Below are 19,475 nucleotides of genomic sequence, written 5' to 3'. Positions count from 1 at the left end.
GATGTAGAATAGGTCAAACCATTCCAAAGTAGATCTAAGGAAATACATGAAGAGATGTCGATAAAGATAGAGAGACCGAAAAAAAAAAAAAAAACCAGAAATAGTTATAGGTAGTGTGAGAGACCCTTTAAATTTCTAAGCTCCTCAAGGATAGAAGTGTGTCATCAGAAGTTAAGAAAAGCACGATCATACTCCAATTGCCTATTGTGCATTGAATAGGGGTTGTGTTTGCATTTCCATTTCACATAAGGAAGTTTCCTGATTCCAGCCACTCATCAGTGCCCTGATCAGATATGGTTCTCAGATAGATCTTACACCTTAAACTTGGTGTTATCAGAAAAGAATGGTACAGGTTGAGCCAGTACAGAGTGATTCTGATAATGAAGATAGTACTCTCCGTAAAACCTTGAGGCATAAGTCACAGCCAAAGCCTACTTCTTCACTATGCCTAAGCACTGTGGGATTTTCAATCCTCCTACAACAGTAGCAAGGTGAAGTTAAAAAGGTTTGAACAATCATTAGGGAGTCTCCAAAACTTATCTGACTAACCAAGCCTCCTAAGGCCATAAATCTCCAATGAAAGCTTCCAAGAGTGACGTATTTCATTATGGACTGTCTCCAGGCTTGGTTGCAGTCCATATGAGCAGAAATGTATAAATTAGCAAGATAAAGCCAACACGCCCATACCTTTCCCTCCTGGGCATCTCTTAGTTCTGCCTTCATACATGTGCCATTTTAGGATTTTAGGATAAGTATGCCTGCTTGTAGTAGCACTATACTGAATGATCATTAAGGAATCAAGGGTAGCCCTTGAATGTTGTTTTCTGTCCATGATTGTTTTTAATTTAATTGAAGAAGATAAGCATTATCCAGGATACAGTTGTCATTAGTGCCATCATCATCACAGAACCATGGACTCCTGGATTTTCTGCCCAGTGTTTCTCAGTGTGTAGAGAAACACATGCATCTGAACTGGCCTGTTGCTTGTTTCAAAGGCAGATTCTTGAGACTCACCTAAGATGACTAAATCAGAGTCTCTGAGGATAGGATCTGGGCATCTGAAATCTAAAAGGTCTTCTTAAACATATTAAATTCCTAGGCATATAAAATTTTGTTACAATTCCTCAAGTCCAACTCACTCATTTTTCATATAAGGACACTGAGGGCCAAAGAGGTAGAGTAGCCTCCCAACATCTCACCATTGGTTAACATCAAAGGCCACACTGGAAGCCAAGTCTGTGCCTTGCCAGGACCATGCTCCTTTTACTGCAACACCCTCATCATCATTTCCTGGGGTGCACTCCATAGCACAAGGTCCTGTGGAGAAGTGCTCTGAGATGTGTGGTCTCATCTCTCAGGCACATAATCTGAGGGGAGAAGAGAGGTTAAAGTTGATAGATTACTTTCTAGTTTTGTGCAGGCTCAACCTTAAGTATAAGTAAGGAAGAGAAGGGTGCTTTCCTGCTCTATCTGTCCTTACCTTATGCTTAGGAAAGAATTTGATATTAGTCATTTGTTCTTCTATAGAAATAAAATAAAGATTTCTTATACTTGCATATGCCGTTTACCAGGTGCTATGTTCTTATTTCCTCTTGGAAGCCTTCCCTGACTATGTGTGGCAGACACTAACAGACAACCCAAGCTCTGCCCTGGTTCAGCTCTCTGTTTTTGCCGTTCCCACTTTGCATCACTATTATCCATTCATATGTTCATCTCCTGAACTTGGTCATCCACATTTGAGAGCAAGTCTTTCGTCTCTTTCTCCCCATTGCCAGCACAATCCCTAGTCCATGGTAGATGATAAATAAGTAATAAATACGTGTAAAACAAATCTCTACAACAACCTGGTGAGTAGATAATATTATCATCCCCACTTCAGAAATGAATAAACTGGGGAGAGAAAGGTAAAGTGCTTTAGAGATGACTACTATTTGTCCAGTGAAAAGGAGAACACTTGAATCAAATTCTGAATGACTGCAAGAGTCCTGGTGTCACCACTGTACCAAATCACTAGCAAGTTCCCTTCTGAGATCAAAGTGTTCCATCTCCCAATTCTCCAGTTATGCAAAAGCAGTTTTGCCTCATTAATAAAAAGAGAGTAAGTCAAATGCGAAGTGTAAATTGAAAACAGATTTAGAATAAGTAGCAAAGCCAGCAGCAAGACAGTCTAGAAAAGGATAGAGCAAAATATAAGGAGCAGATTGATATAAATGGCTCTGACCCAAGTCTGTGAGGGGGGCGTATACTTTGGGATACTTCTCCTACAGGCACCTCATTCGAGGCACAGCCTAGACAAGTGACGCTGATCAAGAAAAAGGTGCAACACCAAGATGACATGCAGAACACCCACCCAAATGCTCCTGTGTTTCTTGAGGTGAGGGTCAGCAAGTGAGGGCAGGCCAGGCAGGGCAAAGGCAGTTTGAAGGAGTGTGCACAGACTCACTGACAGGGTCTGCACCCAGAATTAAAACATGGCTCTATACCCAATATTTAGTATAGACTTGAAAACAAAGTCTAGTTGTAGAGCCTGTATTTCACTTGGTCTTGCCCGATCAACTAAGGCAGGACCTCTTAGCCCCTTAAAGTTCACCCCACAAATATTTCTTCTGAAATTCTCAAGCAGGTTCTTGCTCATCTACAAGTACTTCCAGCTACTTCCTGGCATGGGCCATATCTCCTCCTTTCTCATCCTCTTAAGCACTCTCTCCTGCTACTTACTACCCTTGAAGCCAGCTAAGTACCCTTCTCCTATGTTCTCAAGCCAAGGAGAACATCCTGCATGAATTCCTTATGATTCCAGCACCACTTTCTCCCTCTGCTGCTGTTTTGATCTATGGATATCAGTGCTACACCGTCTATAGCTGCCAGATGTCCCTGCTACCACTGCCACCGCCACCATCATCACCAACCCAAGCCATACCCCCCAGGAAGCACCTCCACCACATCTAAAGATAAACCTTAGACATTCAGGATGTGCAAATCTGTGTTCTGGGGATTTTGTGGCTCTTAAGCCCCTCCCTCTGTCAGCATGGCTTTTTTTACTTACAGGACCCTCCCTAGAATTCAGACGTGAGTTCATGGAGCAAGAGCCCACAGATGAACCCAAGTGATTGTCATTGGATTCTGCTTAGTCTTGCCCTGCACCTCCAACATCCAATTCTTTGTTCAACTTAGGTTGAGCCCCTCAGAAGACACTCAGGCTCTCATACACACCTACTTCCATTAGTCCCATCCACCAGTCCAGCAAATGAGATCCCAGAGATGCACAACCAAGGTTCTGGCCTGGGGGCCATTTCGGAACTATTATATATATAAACTGTATTTCAGAAACTCTCCCTTCCATTTAGATCCCACATAACCTCATCTCACAGGATCTAGCTTCAGTCACCCTTCCTCTAGGAAGATTTTACTGTCTTCGTTCCATATAGACTCCTGCCCTATAAATTCAGAGTGCCCAGTCAGTGTTTGTATTATGAGTGGAGGAACTACTTTTTTCAATGATATTTTTATTGAGATATAATTGTCCAAAGTATACAATCAGTGGTTCAAAGCATCATAAAGCTGTGCATTCATCACCACAATTGATTTTTTTTAACATTTTCATTAGTCTAAAAACAATAAAAATAAGAATGAGAGTTAAAAAAAGAACCACCAAAGCATCCCCCACCCCTACCCCCTATTGTTTTGTGGGTTCTTTTGTCTATTTTTTTTCTTACTCATCTGTCCATACACTGGACAAAGGGAGTGTCAGTCACAAGGCCTTCACACTCACATGTTCATACCCTAAAAGCACTATAGTTATTCACTCATCCCCAAGAATCAAGGCTATTGGACCATAGTTCAACAGTCTCAGGTATTTCCCTCTAGCTACTCCAATGCACCAAAAACTGAAAAAGGATACCTATATACTGCATAAGAATAATCTTCAGAGAAACCTCTCAACTCTATTTGAAACCTCTTAGCCACTGAAACTATTTTGCTTTATTTATCTTCCCCCTTTTGGTCAAGAAGGCTTTCTCACTCCCATGACGCCAGGGCCAGGATCATCCTCTGGAGTCATGTCCCATGTTGCCAGGGAGATTTACACCCCTGAGAGTCATGCCCTATGCAGTGCTATGGCAATGAGTTCATCTGCCAAGTTGGCCTAGAAAGAGAGAGAGAGAGAGAGGCCACATCTGAGCAACAAAAGATGTTCTCTGGGGGTAACTCCTAGGCACAATCATAAGTAGGCTTAGCTTCTCCTTTGCAGAAATAAGTTTCATTAGGGCAAGCCCCAAGATTGAGACCCTGTCCCATCAAATTGGCAGTCCCTGATGCTTGCAAGAATATCAGGTCTTCCCCAGGTGGGGAAGTTTAATGTTTCTACATTTTTTCCCCAGTCCTTCATGGAGACCCTGCAAACACTTTTCTTTTGTTTTTTTTGCCAACACTTTTTAATCTTCTGACCATATTACTCTGGGATATATTGGAGCATCACACCAACCTGTACAAATCAACAAGATCTCACTCTATATTCATGGTTCCATGTAATTATGGTGTTTGAATAAGCTGACCATAAAAGTTATATTAGATGGTGTGCTACAGAAAATATAAATTTTGCACTAAATAAGCATCCTTTCTTTGGTCTCACACAGAAGTTGAAGTTTTAAAATACAGTCACTATCCCCCTTTACCCTTTAGTCTGATTTACCTTAGTCCTACCCAGATCAGCTTCATTCATATCTCTAATTGAAGCCTGATCTTTTTTTTTCAGTATTTTATAACAGTTGCTGTAGAGGGGTAATGTTGACTTTCATAGATGAAGAACTCCAGCTCTGAGTCTCAGGTGTCACACAAATACCCAAAGTTCCATGGGATGATCAGGTTATATACAACAAGCTCCACATCTTAAAATTTAGAAATAACAGCCACAACTCTGGAATACATCTGACTGCTGCAAGAGCTCACAATCTTGGAACCTTTACAATAGGCTTTCACTTGATAATCCATGTTCTCAAATTTAATTCTCAGAGTTTGCGCATTATAGTTAGTCCCTATTAGTGAGGCATTATCATATTTATCCTTTTGTTTCTGGCTTATTTCATTCAACTTACTGTCCTCAAGTTTCATTCACCTAGTTGCGTGTCTCATGACTTCATTCCTTCTTGCAGCCACACAATAGTCCATTGTATGTATACACCATGGTTCCCCCTTCTAGTCTGCAGCTGATGTACCAATAGGTCACCTCCATCCACTGCAATTCACAGAATACTGTCACCATAAACACCAGTATGCAAATGACCATTGGTGTCCCAGGCTTCAGTTTGTAGAAACTACCTTTAACTCCCTTTCCCGCAGCCAGAGGGCTATTGCCAGGTCTGCACTGAGCAATAACAACGAAGTGAGAAGAAAATAACCAGGTAACTTGAGCCTTCTTCCCATAGGCACACTCAGCCAAGTCACAATATCAAAAACGCAAATATACCAAAGAAGACATACAAATGGCCAATAAGCAATGAAAAGATGCTCAACATCATTAGCCACTAGGAAAATGCAAATCAAAACCACAGTGAGATACCACATCCCAGCCATTAGGATGGTGATTGTGGTAGATTCAGGTGTCAACTTGGCTAGGTGAAGGTGCCTAGTTCTATTGCTGTGGGTATGAGCCAATGGCATGTGGACCTCATTGTTGCTGATTACATCTGCAGTCGGCTAGGAGGCGTGCCTGCTGCAATGAATGATGTTTGACTTAATTGGCTGGTGCTTAAATGAGAGACTCAATATAGTACAGCCCAAGCAGCTCAGCATACCTCATCTCAGCACTCATAGCTCAGCCCAGGCCTTTGGAGATGCAGAAAGGAATTACCCCAGGGATAGTTGTTGGAAACTGGAGGCCTGAAGAGAAGGCCAGCAGAGACTGCCTTGTGCCTTCCCACTTAAGAAAGAACCTCAGTTGAAAGTTAGCTGCCTTTCCTCTAAAGAAGTATACATTAACTAAATAAATCCCCTTTTATGGAAAGCCAATCCATCTCTAGTGTGTTGCATTCCATCAGCTAGCAAACTAGAACAGTGATTATTAAAAAAAAATAGGAAAATAATAAGTATTGACAAGAATTTGGAGAAATAGGGATGATTGTATATTATTGACAGAATGTAAAATGATGCAGCTGCTGTGTAAAATAGTTTGGCAGTTCCTGAAAAAGTTCAATATAGAATTAACATTGACCCAGCAATTTCACTTCTAGGTATATATCCAAAGAAAGTGAAACAGCACATACTTGTACACCAATGTAAACATTATTCATAATAACCAAAAGTTGCAAACAACCCAAGTGTCCATCAACAAATGAATGAATAAACAAAATCTGGTACAAACAAACAATGAAATAGTATTTGGCTATAAGAAAGAAGGAAGGTATAAGACATGTTGCAACATGAAAGGACCTGGAAAACATTATGTCCCATGAAATAAGCAAAGCACATAAGGACAAATTTGATATCACTTAGATATTTAGAAATAAATCTGCAGAAACAGAAAGTAGATTAAAAGTTCTGGGAAAAGGGTGGAAGATGAGTGCATGTTTGATGGATATGCAATGTTTTTAAATAAAAATTAATGAAATAACAAAAAAAATAATGAAATAAAATAAACTCCTAGCATAACCAATCAGGAAAAGAAGTGAGAAGACATAAATCAACAATGTTAAGCGTGAATAAAATACAAATATATTTAGTATTCTTATCATAGATTTTTTTACAGTCCTGTGTAAACCCCTTAACTAATTTTAGATTAAGTTTTATCACTAAATTTTTATAAAAGAAGGTCATCCCAAACACTAAACTATTGATTAAATTATCACAAACCCCTAATCATAAGTGTGCTGAAATATGATTATATGTAGATGCCTAAAAACTCCACAAAATGATATACTATTGCCTGATTTTCCAAAAGCTGCAGTTAGAAAACTGGTCTAGACTCAGTGATATGAGAACACAGTTTGGTTCCAGCAGAGCTGATTCTGTTAGCATTTAGCTTTGAAGAGCTCAGTTTAAAATTCTACCTCTAAATGAGTCCAGTAAGGCCCCTCCTGGGTTAATCACTCTGGGTAAATTTTAAAGAGGGCCTATTATCAACAAGAACATTTAAAAATGTATATAAATGTATTAATACCCTGGGAGAGGTCAGAGATTCATGAATTAGTTGGGTTTTTAATTGATGATAAGCCCATCACTAGAAAAGCATCTGACACAAGTAAGCTGTGAAGCTGTGTGGCCTAAATAAAAGGAAACTGGATATGGAAAAACAAAGCCAAGTCGGCAGCCTAATTCTGTGCTTTGGAAGTCATCTTAGGTTGCATTATTATATTTCACTATCTTCATCTGTTAAAATGAACTTCCCATCTTGTGGAGCTCTTATAAGGATCACCATGTGATAATGAACAATTGACCTTTATTTGTTCAAGGGTTATGACAAAATCTCTAAAAAAATTAAAAAAAGAGAGAGTAGGAGCATGTTAATCAGGTAATGGTGGTTAACTAACAAACTTATTGCTCTGCTTTAATAATCTCAGACTTTGGAACAGAAGGTTGAAAAAGGGATGACAATGGACTCTACGCTACAATGGCAAGTAAATGAGAAATTGGGGGGTTAGAAGGGACCTCAGAGAGCATTTCTCATTCCCCCGAAACCATTTTATAAAGAAGGAAACTGAGGCTCAGAGAGGTTGAGAAGCTTGCCCAAAGTCTCACAGCATTGTCTGCAGAGTAGGGACTAGAACCCAAGTCCCCGGCACCGCAGCTTCTAGTAACCCAGGTCTATGATCACAAAGGGGCATCTGCAAACCTGACTCTAAAGTCCTGTCGCTACACTCAGGTCTATGACTGAGAAGGAAATCATCCAATTTGATTGTTTTCTGTAATAAAGATTAACCACATTGCTGCAATACCTTCCCTTTTGCAGTGTGAAGGCAGAACCAAACACTCAGAAAACTGCCATCGATTCAACTCGGGGAAGAAGGCCTCTTTCATTCACTTATCAAACATTATTCTGAGTTCTTACTTGTGCCCCAAGAACTGTGTTGATTCTGACTTTAAAAAATCTCAGTTCTCAAAAGTTTCCTTCAAGTAGTGAATATAGACTCATGAACCAATGGTTACCCAGCAGTGGGGGATATGTTAATACAGATGTCAATAGATTACCATGGAAGCTTAGGAGATGGTGTGGGTAAGGAGCAAGGAGAAATTTGACAGTGAATTCTCCTTCACCTAGACAAATGACAAGTTCAATGGTTAAAAATAATAATAATAATTTTAAAATGTCAAGGGAGAAAGAACAGATTTCCTTCAATTATGAGAATTCTGCATTGATCAGTGGCAGTTATGCTGTTTTATGATCACAGTTAGAGAGAACATTCTTGCTTACCGGGAACTAGATCAGATTCAGATCCTTAGAACTCTAACTTCAAACAGTCAGTCATAATACTTTAAGCATATTGAATATTCATGGCAGCAAAAGTTAACCTCTCTGTTTTTCAGTTTCCTCATCTTTAAAGCGAAGATGACAATCATAGAGCCTCACGTAAAGGGTTAATGTGAAAATTAAATGAGTTAGCACATGACAAATCCTTAGAATAATGTGTGGGACAAAGTAAGTATTCAATAAATATATGGAGAGGATCAAATGTCACTGAAAACTCACTTCTAAATATGAACATGAGAAAGCAAGGGAGGATGCCTCACCTTCTTTGTATAAGTTAGGATTCCACCAGAGAAACAGAACAACAATATATATGAAATTTACTGCAAGGCAGGCCAAGGTGGCTCAGCAGGCAGGGTTTTCACCTGCCATGCTGGAGACCTGGGTTCAAGTCCCAGTGCCTGCCCATGCAAAAAAAAATACTGCAAACTTGGCTTATGAATTTATGAGGGCTGACTAGGTAAGTCTGAAATCAGTAGGACAGGCCATTAGAAAGGCAGGGGCTAGACTTTTGGGCACAAACTAAAGCTGCAGTCTACAAGCAGAATTCTTCTTCAGGTAAGCCTTAATTCTGCTTTTAAGGCCTTTCAACTAATTGAATCAGGCTCACCCAGATTTCCTAGGATCAACTGTCTTACTTAAAGCCAACCAGTTAGGGTATTTAATCACATCTACAAAAGACCTTCACAGCAACATCCAGATTAGTGTTTAATATTATTAAATAACTGGGGACTATAGCCCATAAAACCGACCATCACAAATAGTGAATAATAACTTGGGCATAGCAACTTTGCTCTGATGGGTTCAGTGCAAATGTAAAACAAGAGCAAGAGGCGGGAGTAGCGGGACTCTTCGACTTGTCTATCCAGGCATTACACAGAGAGAGCTGAGGGCCCCAGGGACAGTGCACATGCTGCTTTTGTTTGCATCCTTTTGCACGGGAACACTGAGCAGGTTCTCTGTGTTGCTGAATGAAGCTCAGTGGTGTTCATGGAACTTCAGAGGTTGCTCGTGGTTTACAGTTTCAATCACAGAATGGGGCTTTTACACACAGCAGCTTTAGGAGACCTTGATTCTGAATTCCTGCTTCCACTAAGGGGCACTGTGGAATATCAGAAAGTGTATCAGCTTTCATACCAGACACCTGGGTTCAAATCCATCTTTGTCTCTTACTAGATGTCTAGTCCAGTCACTTAATCTCTCTGAGCCTGTTTCCTTCCTTGTTCATGACAATAATATCATTTCAGAATTGTTCTAAAGGATTAAAGACTACAAACACAAACATCCTGGGTCCATAAAAGATGCTCCGTTAAGACAAACTACGAAAGTTAACTTATTTTACTTCAAAGATTGCCTGGTGTTAGCCAGGTGGTCTTGGGGTAGTTACTTTGCCTCTCTGTGCCTCAGTTTCCTCAATTGTAAAATGAGAATAACAGTAAGTGTTTGGAGATTAAATTAGTTAGTATATATAAAGTGCTTAGAATAGTGCCTGGTACATAGTACTACGTGCATTTTAACTATTATATTTTGCTATTGTGTGGTAGTAGAGAAACAGGAAGACAGGAAGTGTGGATTTTGGTCGCACTGGGTAAACTTGCAGGAGTCACTTCACCTCTCTGCCATCCCTTTCCTTTTCTGGGATATGAGGGAGTGGAGTAGACCATCTGTTGAGTTCAGGCACATTAAGATTCTATACCCAAACTTCACTGTGAGAAACAAGAGCTAGAAAAGGCTTTCTGGCTCTTGGGTAGTTTTGAGATGCTGAGCCCTCGCAAATATGTCAAGGCAAAGCCTCATCAATTCACACTGAGAACTCGGCCTCCATCTCAGTTTTTTTGCAGGATGGTGAAGATGTTTACTTTTCACAAGATGCTTTCTTCCGTCAGTGCTGTCAAAAGCCAGCTTTGTGGCAGGGAGAGAGAGGGGAAGAGGGTTTTTATGTGTCTGCCTTACTGTGTCTTCCTTCCTTTGGGATTCCCCCCGGGAAAGGTCAAAATAAAATTCAGCAATTACCACAGTGAGAAATGCCAGCCAATGTGAGAACTAGGGCCCAGGGAAGCGGCGGTGCCTCCCCCCGGGAAACAGTGTGTGGAACCCGCCAAGGCTGACACTCGCCCTCCAGCCCAGCAAGGGGCAGTGGCCACCCTCTCCTGGCCTGGCTGGAGCACACAGTACAACCATCTTGAATGTTGCGGTTGGCAGGTGAAAGGAGGGGCAGTAACCGGTCAAAACATGACAGGAAATCTAAGAGAGGACAAAGAGTAACATGGTTTTAGCTTGAAGTCTTGTGACAAACCAAAGTGCAAATTGCATCCCCCACCTCCACCTGGGGCTTGGTTTTTTATAGTCTACTGTGGCAAGGGAGACGTTCGCTCCTTTTCCTCATGAAGATGACTTAGCCTCTTTCCCAATGCAAGGAGGGCTTAAAAGGCCACTTCCACATCTTTTCTATTATTTGCTTCTGTCCCCTGTGCCCTTTTTTTCTCACTCCTTCCCAAAGGTAGAAGAGTATCTGAGTGTTGAGACCCCAGGATTCAGTGGGCTATATTTGCCACCAGGCAGAGCTATAAACCTTAAAGGGTCTCAGGAACCACCGTTCACCCTCTTTCTGTGTCCAGGCACAGCAAGCTTTCCTCCGTTTCTTGCTCTAGGTAATACATGTGTGAGAAGTAGGGTCTTTAGGGAAGGGCTGTTGGCAAACAGAAAAAACAACTGGTTGTAAGGAACAGTGGATCAATTCACAGCATTCTACAATGTAACACTCATGAAGCACATTCTGAGTGTTTTTTTTTTCAAATCACTGAATCATTGTTGGTTCCAGTGTTCATTAGATGAATGAGGTAGACTTCATCTTACTGTGAACTAAAAAGAGTTTCTCATCACTCTGACCAAAGCTAAGCTGCATTGCTTAGGGTTCTAACCAGAATGAGCTAAGCCTCTCATTTATTCTATTTTGCAACCTCTCAACCAATTTTAAGATCTCTCCATTAAATCCATGTGCTCATCCTTCAGTTTCTGTTTAAAATGTCCATCGATAAAGCACTCTTACACAAACACACTATTTTGTTTTGGACAGGTCTAGTTGTGGGGAAATGCTTTCTTTGTTACTTTTCTGTAAACTCTTCCCAAAATCCTATTTTCTTTTCCCCTTCGGTGTCAGATGAAGCAACTTGTAATACCTTTTCCTCTGGTAGGCCTTTAAATATTTAAATAGCTCTTAGACTAGGTTGAGCAACTCCAAAATCCCTGTGGCTTAAAGCAAGGAAGGTTTATTTCTTGCATACAGAAATGTCCATCATGGGTCTTCTATGGCCTTAATGTGCACTGCATTCACTTAGGGACTCAGGTTAACAGGACACCTGCTATTAGGAATGTTGTTGATCACCAAAGCAGAGGAAAAGATAAAACATGTAAATCACACCAGGTTCTTAAAGCTGCTACCTGAAAATGACGCAGATTTGTTTTCACTTATGTTTCATTGGTCAAAGCAAGTTGGGTCATACCCAACAGTAAAGGGACAAAGAAATAGAATCCAACCAGTGACTAGAATGAAAACTAGAACGATTCAGTGAACAGCACTCAAGGCAAACTTGACAAGCTCAGCGATCAAATTTTTTAATTAAAAGAATTTGCAGACCTTCACATGCTAAAAGTTTACTTTTACCATCTAACCATTCATAAAACATATAATGACCAAGATGTTAATATAAAATGAATAATACTCTTCTTTGAATTTTCATTGTAATTCCCTTACCTTTCTGAGATCAAACTTTCTTTTAATGTCTACTTAAAATAACTTGAACTCTGATTCTATGCAACTGCAGAAATCCACCATCCTGCCCAGTATATCTCTGGAGATCTATCTCAGGGTCACTGTCAAGTTCTGTCTCTACGCTGCTGCTCCCCACTCAATCCCCAATCACTGTGAGCTATCTCGCACTGCTCTCTGTTCTGCTTGTCTCCAAAACATAAGCACAACCCCTCTCCTTCATTCCCCCAGTTACCACCAGCCTAACGCTGGAGTCTCAGGGATAATGGGGATGGGGTAGGGGGTGGTGGGGGAAGTAGGAGAGGAGAGAGATGTAAATAACCTGACCTTGAAAATTAGACCTCACAATTTCCAAAGTTCTTTAGCTGTCTCTCTCCTCCTCCCAACTCAGTCCTGCCTCTGTGTCTCTAGTTACCAGGGGGACGACTCAACCTGACCATTACTTTATTCAGCAGAGCAACTTAGTTCCCTTTGTCTTAATCTCTTCCATTCTGGTTTATGTCAATCCACTCTTTTGTAATCAAAAGGCTTATTATGTTTTCCAAACAAAAGAATTGTCTACCAAAGCCTCTACATTTAAAAAGAGAGTAGAAGCTGAGAAATTACAGTTTTTCTTTAGATGGCCTCAGAAGAAAAATCTTAGCAAGTGCTTTTCATTCTTACCAATGCCATATTAAAGAAAGTTTAAAATACTTTAAGTTCAAAAAGAGTGAATTTGGGAATATTGAGCGATAATATAAGAGGAAAGCAGATAATGAAAGACCTTGCAAGATCAATAGCCTGTGTACATTTTTACTTTAAGCAGGAGAGTAACATGATGCTTGGATTATGGAGGGAGGCGGGAGCCAGAGGAGATGAGGGGGCCAACTGGAAGGCTGTTGAAGTGATGTGCGTAAGAAGGAGCAGTGAAAATGGAGAGAAGTGATGGAGTCAAGCCATATTTAAGAGGGAGAATGGAACATGGGAAGATGAGGGAAGAGAAGAAAATAGAGACTGACGCCTGGTTTTCTGCTTGGAACAAGTGGTTGAGTGTTGGTAAAATTCACTGTGATTGAAAATAAATGATTAGAAATAAATTTAAGGGGAAAATAATGTTTCATTTTGGACATATTTCATTTTAGGTCTGTGGGGCATCCAAGCAGACACCAGGTCCAATTTGACAAGTCAGGTTTTTCAGGTTTTGAGATAGGTGGTGCTCTTGCTGCAAAGCACTGGCTTAAGATGCACAAGTGATACAAAATGTGCTTGAGACCCTAGTCCAACCTCTGCTCACCCTGGAAAACATGAGGAACTTCCTCTTCACCCAGGGATGTGTGACCAAGGAGAGGACAGATTGCTGATTTAATCTGAATCATTCTACACAGCGTTGCTTGGGAGCCCAGAATTTATCTTTAACCTTGTCAGGGAGGTCTCGCTTGTTAGAAATGAATGTTAGAAATCTTGTTAGAAATGTGTGTAATAGATGCCTAATTATTTATAAATGTGATTTGTCTGTGGGCACAGGGAAATGCTCACTTTTTTTTTCGTCCTTTTTTAGCATTTTTTTGTGTTCAGAAAAGATGAAAAGAAAACATGATTAATGTGACCCCATTCAAATCATTAAATGTATGTGGCAATTGTGGAATTATAGACAGGGACTCAGGCATCTGAATCCACTGTAAAACAGAGAGGCAACTGCTATGGATAAGAGAGCACTAGAATTGGGGTCAGAACAAATTCCAGGTTTTTATTCATCAAATGGTCCCTTTGGCAAGTCACTTATCTCCTTTAGGTGCTGGGCTTTTGTTCCAGACCCAACATCTTTTATCAACAATTCCTCATGAAGTTCAAACTGCCTTCAGGTGCTGCGCCTGCATTCTTTTCAAAAAAAAAAAATGTAAACTCTTATTTTTATCTTGCAGTGCATAGTATGGGACTGGGACTCCAATGGCAAACATGACTTCATTGGAGAATTCACCTCAACATTTAAGGAGATGAGAGGAGCATTGGAAGGAAAACAGGTACAGGTCAAACCACATATGGTTTTCCCCAGACACTTTTCTCATCGTGCATCCTTAGCACCCAGCTACACATGAGCCAGCTAGAGGTGTGACATCAACATATAATGAAGTGTGATGAGAAGGGAGCATGGTAGAATGTGAGTTCTTAGATTCTAGTGCTAGCCCAACCCACAACAATTGTGTGACCTTGGACAAAACACTGTCCCAATACAGTAGTTTCTCCATTGATGAAATGGAGAATATAGATGAGAAAATTTCTCATTTCCTCTAGCTTTGTGGCCTTGGACAAGTGATTTAATCTCTCTGTGCCTCAGTTTTCTCACCTAAAAATAAGACTAATAATCATACTTGTATTATAGAATTTTTGTTAAGATTAAAATATCTGCTATCAATAGGATTATTCTTTCCAATTCTATATTTCCATGACTTGGTGACATTGATAACATATCCAATGCTTTGGAGAAATTATTTGAATCTTCCAGATTTTCATTCTGGGCACCAAGATTTCATTCTACCATCTCATTTTTACACATTCAATACCAGTATGTGCCCAGCCACTACCACACACAACAGATGCACATAGGATTCCATTACACCATACAGACACACATGCCTAAATAGAAATGTATCATTCAGCTGCTGTCTAGACTCTAACCACAACTTGTACACTTACGTTTTCAGTCTCCCTCTGCCCAGCTTCCAACTGCAGTCCCTGGTCCTCTTTGTCTGAGGGCTTTCACTGGCTGGCCTGGTTGGTTCTGCCCAGGCCCAGATGGAAGAGGGTAGAAGAAGGTCAGGAAGGGATAGAAGACCTTCAAGGGAGCAGCCATGAACCTGTGACTAATGGGAGTTGGGCTACATAAACACCAGCCTCCTTGCCCTTCATGTAGCATAACTGGAGTGTGGATCTACAGTTTCCCTGAGTTCCCAGTAGGAATAAGGTCCCGGAGGCTGCAGCAGTAACTGACTTGATAAAGCTCTCCTGTGGGCTGCCTTCTCTTCTTTATCTCAATTTCTCACTCCCTTATTGGTGCTTCCTCATATTATCTCCCAGGTGAACTACTGATACTTAAATCCTGACCTAAGAGTTTGTTTTTTGGGAAACTCAAACCAAGACACCTGGCATTCTTACTCTGGGGGGTACTATCCATGGAGCAGACAGGAATGAGAACAGAGGAGTTAAAGGGCTTTGAGGAAGGTCCTTTCCCTTAGAGACGATACTCTATGCTTGGCCTGGTCAGAAATGCTGATTAGAGATGTTCTGACTCATATTTCAAGTTTCTTCTTTCAGATATAAGGTCAGGATATGACCAGACTGAATGGAAAGAAACTAGCATTCTTAAAATTAGAAGCTTAATCTAAATCAGGCCCTTTGTTGCTAAAGATCACACCAATGGGAAAAAGAGGAGCTTGGATTTAAACCAGGCAGTCTTATTCCAGAGTCTACACTCTCAACCATCCTTACTGCCCCTCTAGATGAGAGGGTTATCACCTAGAGACCATTCATCAGTCCTACGTTTTATCTACAGAAGCACCCAGTGGCTTGGCCTCACTGAATGACTCAACTTATTTCTGAGCAGGCTGTCATATTGTGACCCTTCTGGTTGCAGGTGCAGTGGGAGTGCATCAACCCCAAGTACAAAGCCAAGAAAAAGAATTACAAAAACTCAGGCATTGTGATTCTGAATCAGTGCAAGGTACGTAAACTTCCCCTCTCTTCCAGAAGTGTAAAGCTAGGAGTATCTGGAGGGAAGAGGTCAAATTGTATGGTCAGAGGGAGGGTGTCAAGAAGGCATATTTTTAAATAAACTTTAGAAAAATCAATATATAATTACATACAATGAGAAATGTAAGCCTACATGGTAACGATGTGGAGCTGTGGTAACCCAATGCTTCCATCCCCTCCATGAGGGCAGTCCTGCCCCCAAAGACAGGACAGTCTTGGTCATGGGACATGGCCTTCTCTGCCCCGGAAGCACCAGAGGGAGATCCTCAAAAGGGGCAGCCGGTATTTACAGAGCACCTATTATGTGCCTGTCACAAAGCTCAGTGCTTTATATGTAGCACATCACACATGCTGGAAGGGTAGCATGAAAACAAGACAGTGAGGGAAAATTAAAAGGCTGAGAAATTGTTCCTGGGGTGGGCACAGGGAGCTCCAACTTTGCAGAAAAACAATGTGCTAATAATTAAACCTCCTTCTGAATCATATCTGAGAGTAATTGTGCTACTGGTTGAGCACTTACTAGATGTGAATAGCTATGATAAGTTCTATTTAACTCTTATTACAACCCTGAGATTCCTATTTTCAACTGAGGTAAGGTAACTAGATCAGAGTCACACAGGTCATAGATTTAGGAGCTGAGATTTTAACCCATGTCTTGAATACCACCCAGATTCTCTTTACGTATATATCATTTCCTTCTCCCAAGTTGACCTCTCCATGGCTGCCATAAGCTGCAGGAAAATATCTTTACAAAAAAAAAAAAAAAGAATAAAAGAAAAAACTGATTAGTCTCGCCTGGGTTACTTGCCCACCCCTTGAATCAGTACTGGAGCTATGATTGGCCATCTGGGATCATGTGACCATGCTTGTGGTTGGAGAAGCAGAAACAGCAGCAGAAGATCTAGATGACCCAATGCGATGGTTGTGTGTCTATGTGTATATCTGTTATGATCCTCTGCCAGTCACAGTTCAGCTCTCAGAAGCAGTTGTTATTTCACTTATTTCCAAGTTCCTATTTCCTTGATAGATAGACAATAGCAGGTTGTTCCAACTGTCAGGCAAAGTATTGACATCATGAAGTTAGAAATAGGCAGTGTTCAGAAGGCCAAGGGAACGTCAGCCCCGAGAAAGTCAGCCAGTAGGTGTGTGCCGCCTAGAGGTGATACCTAGAAAACCTGTGTAGGTTAGTCTCCAAGAACCTCCCTGAACATCAGATGGAGTCTGAGAAGTGAGGGGCAAAGTCACACTTATTAGTTATCCAGGTAGAATGCTCCAAATGTAAGTCCAAGACATCAGGCCCCATGTCTGTTTCTCTCATCACTACATCCCTAGCCTCTAGTGCATAGTGGGTATTCAGTAAATATTTGTTGAATAAATGAATAAATGAATATCACTAAGAGCCAAGCAACAGAATCATAAAGAAGCAGAAATTAAGACCAGAAATCAGTGGGGCATATGAGAATACAGATGACGATGGTGGTTAAGCAGGAAACATACCATATTGACTTGTAGCCTAGAAGTAAAAAAAGATAGGCTATGCAATCCTGACTGCCATCATTTGAGTATCAGCTCCACCATTCACTAACTAGGTGATCTTAGCCTTAGTTTTATCATCCCTAAAATGGGTACAATAATAATAATAGTATCACCAGCATATGGTTGGTTTTAAAAATTAAATGAGATAATGGATATTGAATGCCTGGCTTACGGAAGTGCTCAATTAAGTGTTAGTCTTTACTGCTTTTGACAGAGTAGGGGACTAGGTAACTGGAAACTTTCAGTAAAGACCTTCTTAGTAAATTGTGACCTTGAAGCTGCCGATCTAGATTACTTAAAGTATTAAGGAAGTTACCCTAACAGGGACTTCAACACAGAGAAGCAGGACAGAAGCCAAGTGCATGACTTTATTGATTTCAAAACAGTATGGCTCTTGAAAATGTAGCTATATTTCCACCCCAGAGTTTAAGACCTATTAAAATCAAGCATAAGCCAGAGAAGAAAGAAGTATGGGATGGTTATTTGCAGCCCTCACAGGCCCATATACTTTGAGCATTGCTTTCTTTCTCTACTTTAACATAATAAAATCAACTGCCCCATCTTTCCTCTGTACTTCTGTGCCTGCTCTTTCTTTTCATTTTGGCCTGTCCCAAAGCTTAGACCTACAGTCTTTAAGGAAACAGATCATGCTGTCAATAGTCTGGTTTCTTCTCTTCCTCCTATTCAGATCCACAAGATGCATTCTTTCTTGGACTACATCATGGGTGGCTGCCAAATCCAGTTTACAGTAAGTTGATTCCATGTTTGTTCTTATTTGGGGATTAAGAGGTGGGATGTAGAACATGAGGAGATGGGAGTCTATTAAAACCCTGGGTCAGCTTTATCTAAATATCACTGCTGAAATATTGTATGGTATCATGTTTGATTTAAAAAATGAGTCCATACTCTTGTTTTCTCCTGTGAGTATGGGTTCAGCATCATATTGGGAAAGTCAAGCCACTCAACCTTGGGTGGTTTGGGGAATCTTCCTAATGTTTCCCATTCCTTCAGTAATGAGGTGTGAGGCAATGTGTAGATTGTCAGATCCCATCTCCTGGTGAGAAGAATGAAAAGGAGTGAGTCTTGCTTGAAAGTCCCACCAAAGCAAAGCAGATGCTTCTAAGCTGTGTTTATGTGCCCAGAACACAAACACTAAAGTTATTCCCAAGGGTCAGTGCCAAGGGTAAGTCATTCAAATGTCTAACTGAGCAATGAAAAGGTGAATTCCAAAGAGTAGAGAACCAGGTTGAAATCAAGGTTGAGAATTAGAAGGGGTATCTAGACTCAGTGTGTGGATCAAGAATCCTCTCCTGTAGTCTGTGAGTCCAAGGCATTTACACACACGCTATCTATATTTACACAGGTGGGGTGTGTCCTTTTAAAGTGCCCAGGGTAGACCAAGTATATGTGTCAGAGGTTATGTGTCCACTTGCCCTGAACAACTTCTTTTCACTGGCTTGGTATTCAAAATCCTCCAAAGTTTTTCACCTCCAGAAAGAAAATCCCCAGATAGCAAAAGATATGTCTGCTAAAATCTAAAAAATCAACATAGATGTAAACAAAAGAAGTGCAATTCGTACAGCATTTGTTTCTCATCTTACAGAAGCATATTCATAAAGTCCAACCCAGTTTAGATCCCTAGATTGGATCAGTCAAGTGAGTTTAATTTCTGTCTGAGTTTGAGCCCAAGAGAATAGACAGGGTCAGTGTATTCCTGGGACCAGAGATGGTAGTGCCCAAAGGACTAAAAAGGAGAGTCCCAAGGGAAAAGTGACAAGGGGTTGTTTGATAGGCCAGCCTCTAAATCACAGTACAATTAAATGAGAAATTAATTATGAATAGATTAAACTTGAAACAACTAATGATTGTTTCCCTAGCTAGAGCAGTGTCCTCTGCTCTAATCTCAGAGGGGTCTATCTGTGTCCTGCCTGAGCTCAGGACATTGTTCATTTACCCCTGAATACTTGCAGCAGTTATTGATAGAGT

At 40.8% G+C, this 19,475-nt stretch overlaps 1 protein-coding gene and 1 long non-coding RNA gene across 21 annotated transcripts in view; one reads left to right on the top strand and one right to left on the bottom strand.

The window, feature by feature from the left end:
• The window catches only part of CPNE4 (copine 4), a 694,898-nt gene that overhangs the window by 641,785 nt on the left and 33,638 nt on the right, over positions 1 to 19,475 (top strand). For all 17 annotated transcript variants that reach the window (XM_077130114.1, XM_077130123.1, XM_077130116.1 and 14 more), the window contains 3 exons: positions 14,129 to 14,227; positions 15,838 to 15,924; positions 18,178 to 18,237. In XM_077130114.1, the coding sequence (XP_076986229.1) occupies positions 14,129 to 14,227; positions 15,838 to 15,924; positions 18,178 to 18,237 (246 nt within the window). The remainder of the gene's footprint in view (positions 1 to 14,128; positions 14,228 to 15,837; positions 15,925 to 18,177; positions 18,238 to 19,475) is intronic.
• Positions 1 to 19,475, bottom strand: part of LOC143657580 (uncharacterized) — a 95,283-nt gene that overhangs the window by 49,688 nt on the left and 26,120 nt on the right. For all 4 annotated transcript variants that reach the window (XR_013162906.1, XR_013162907.1, XR_013162908.1 and 1 more), the window contains exon 2: positions 1,200 to 1,367. This is a non-coding gene — a long non-coding RNA (uncharacterized LOC143657580). The remainder of the gene's footprint in view (positions 1 to 1,199; positions 1,368 to 19,475) is intronic.

Source organism: Tamandua tetradactyla, chromosome 15 (assembly GCF_023851605.1).
Source record: "Tamandua tetradactyla isolate mTamTet1 chromosome 15, mTamTet1.pri, whole genome shotgun sequence".
NCBI lineage: Eukaryota > Metazoa > Chordata > Mammalia > Pilosa > Myrmecophagidae > Tamandua > Tamandua tetradactyla.
The sequence above is the reverse complement of the archived record's forward strand: the minus strand, read 5'-3'. Positions and strand labels throughout refer to the sequence as shown.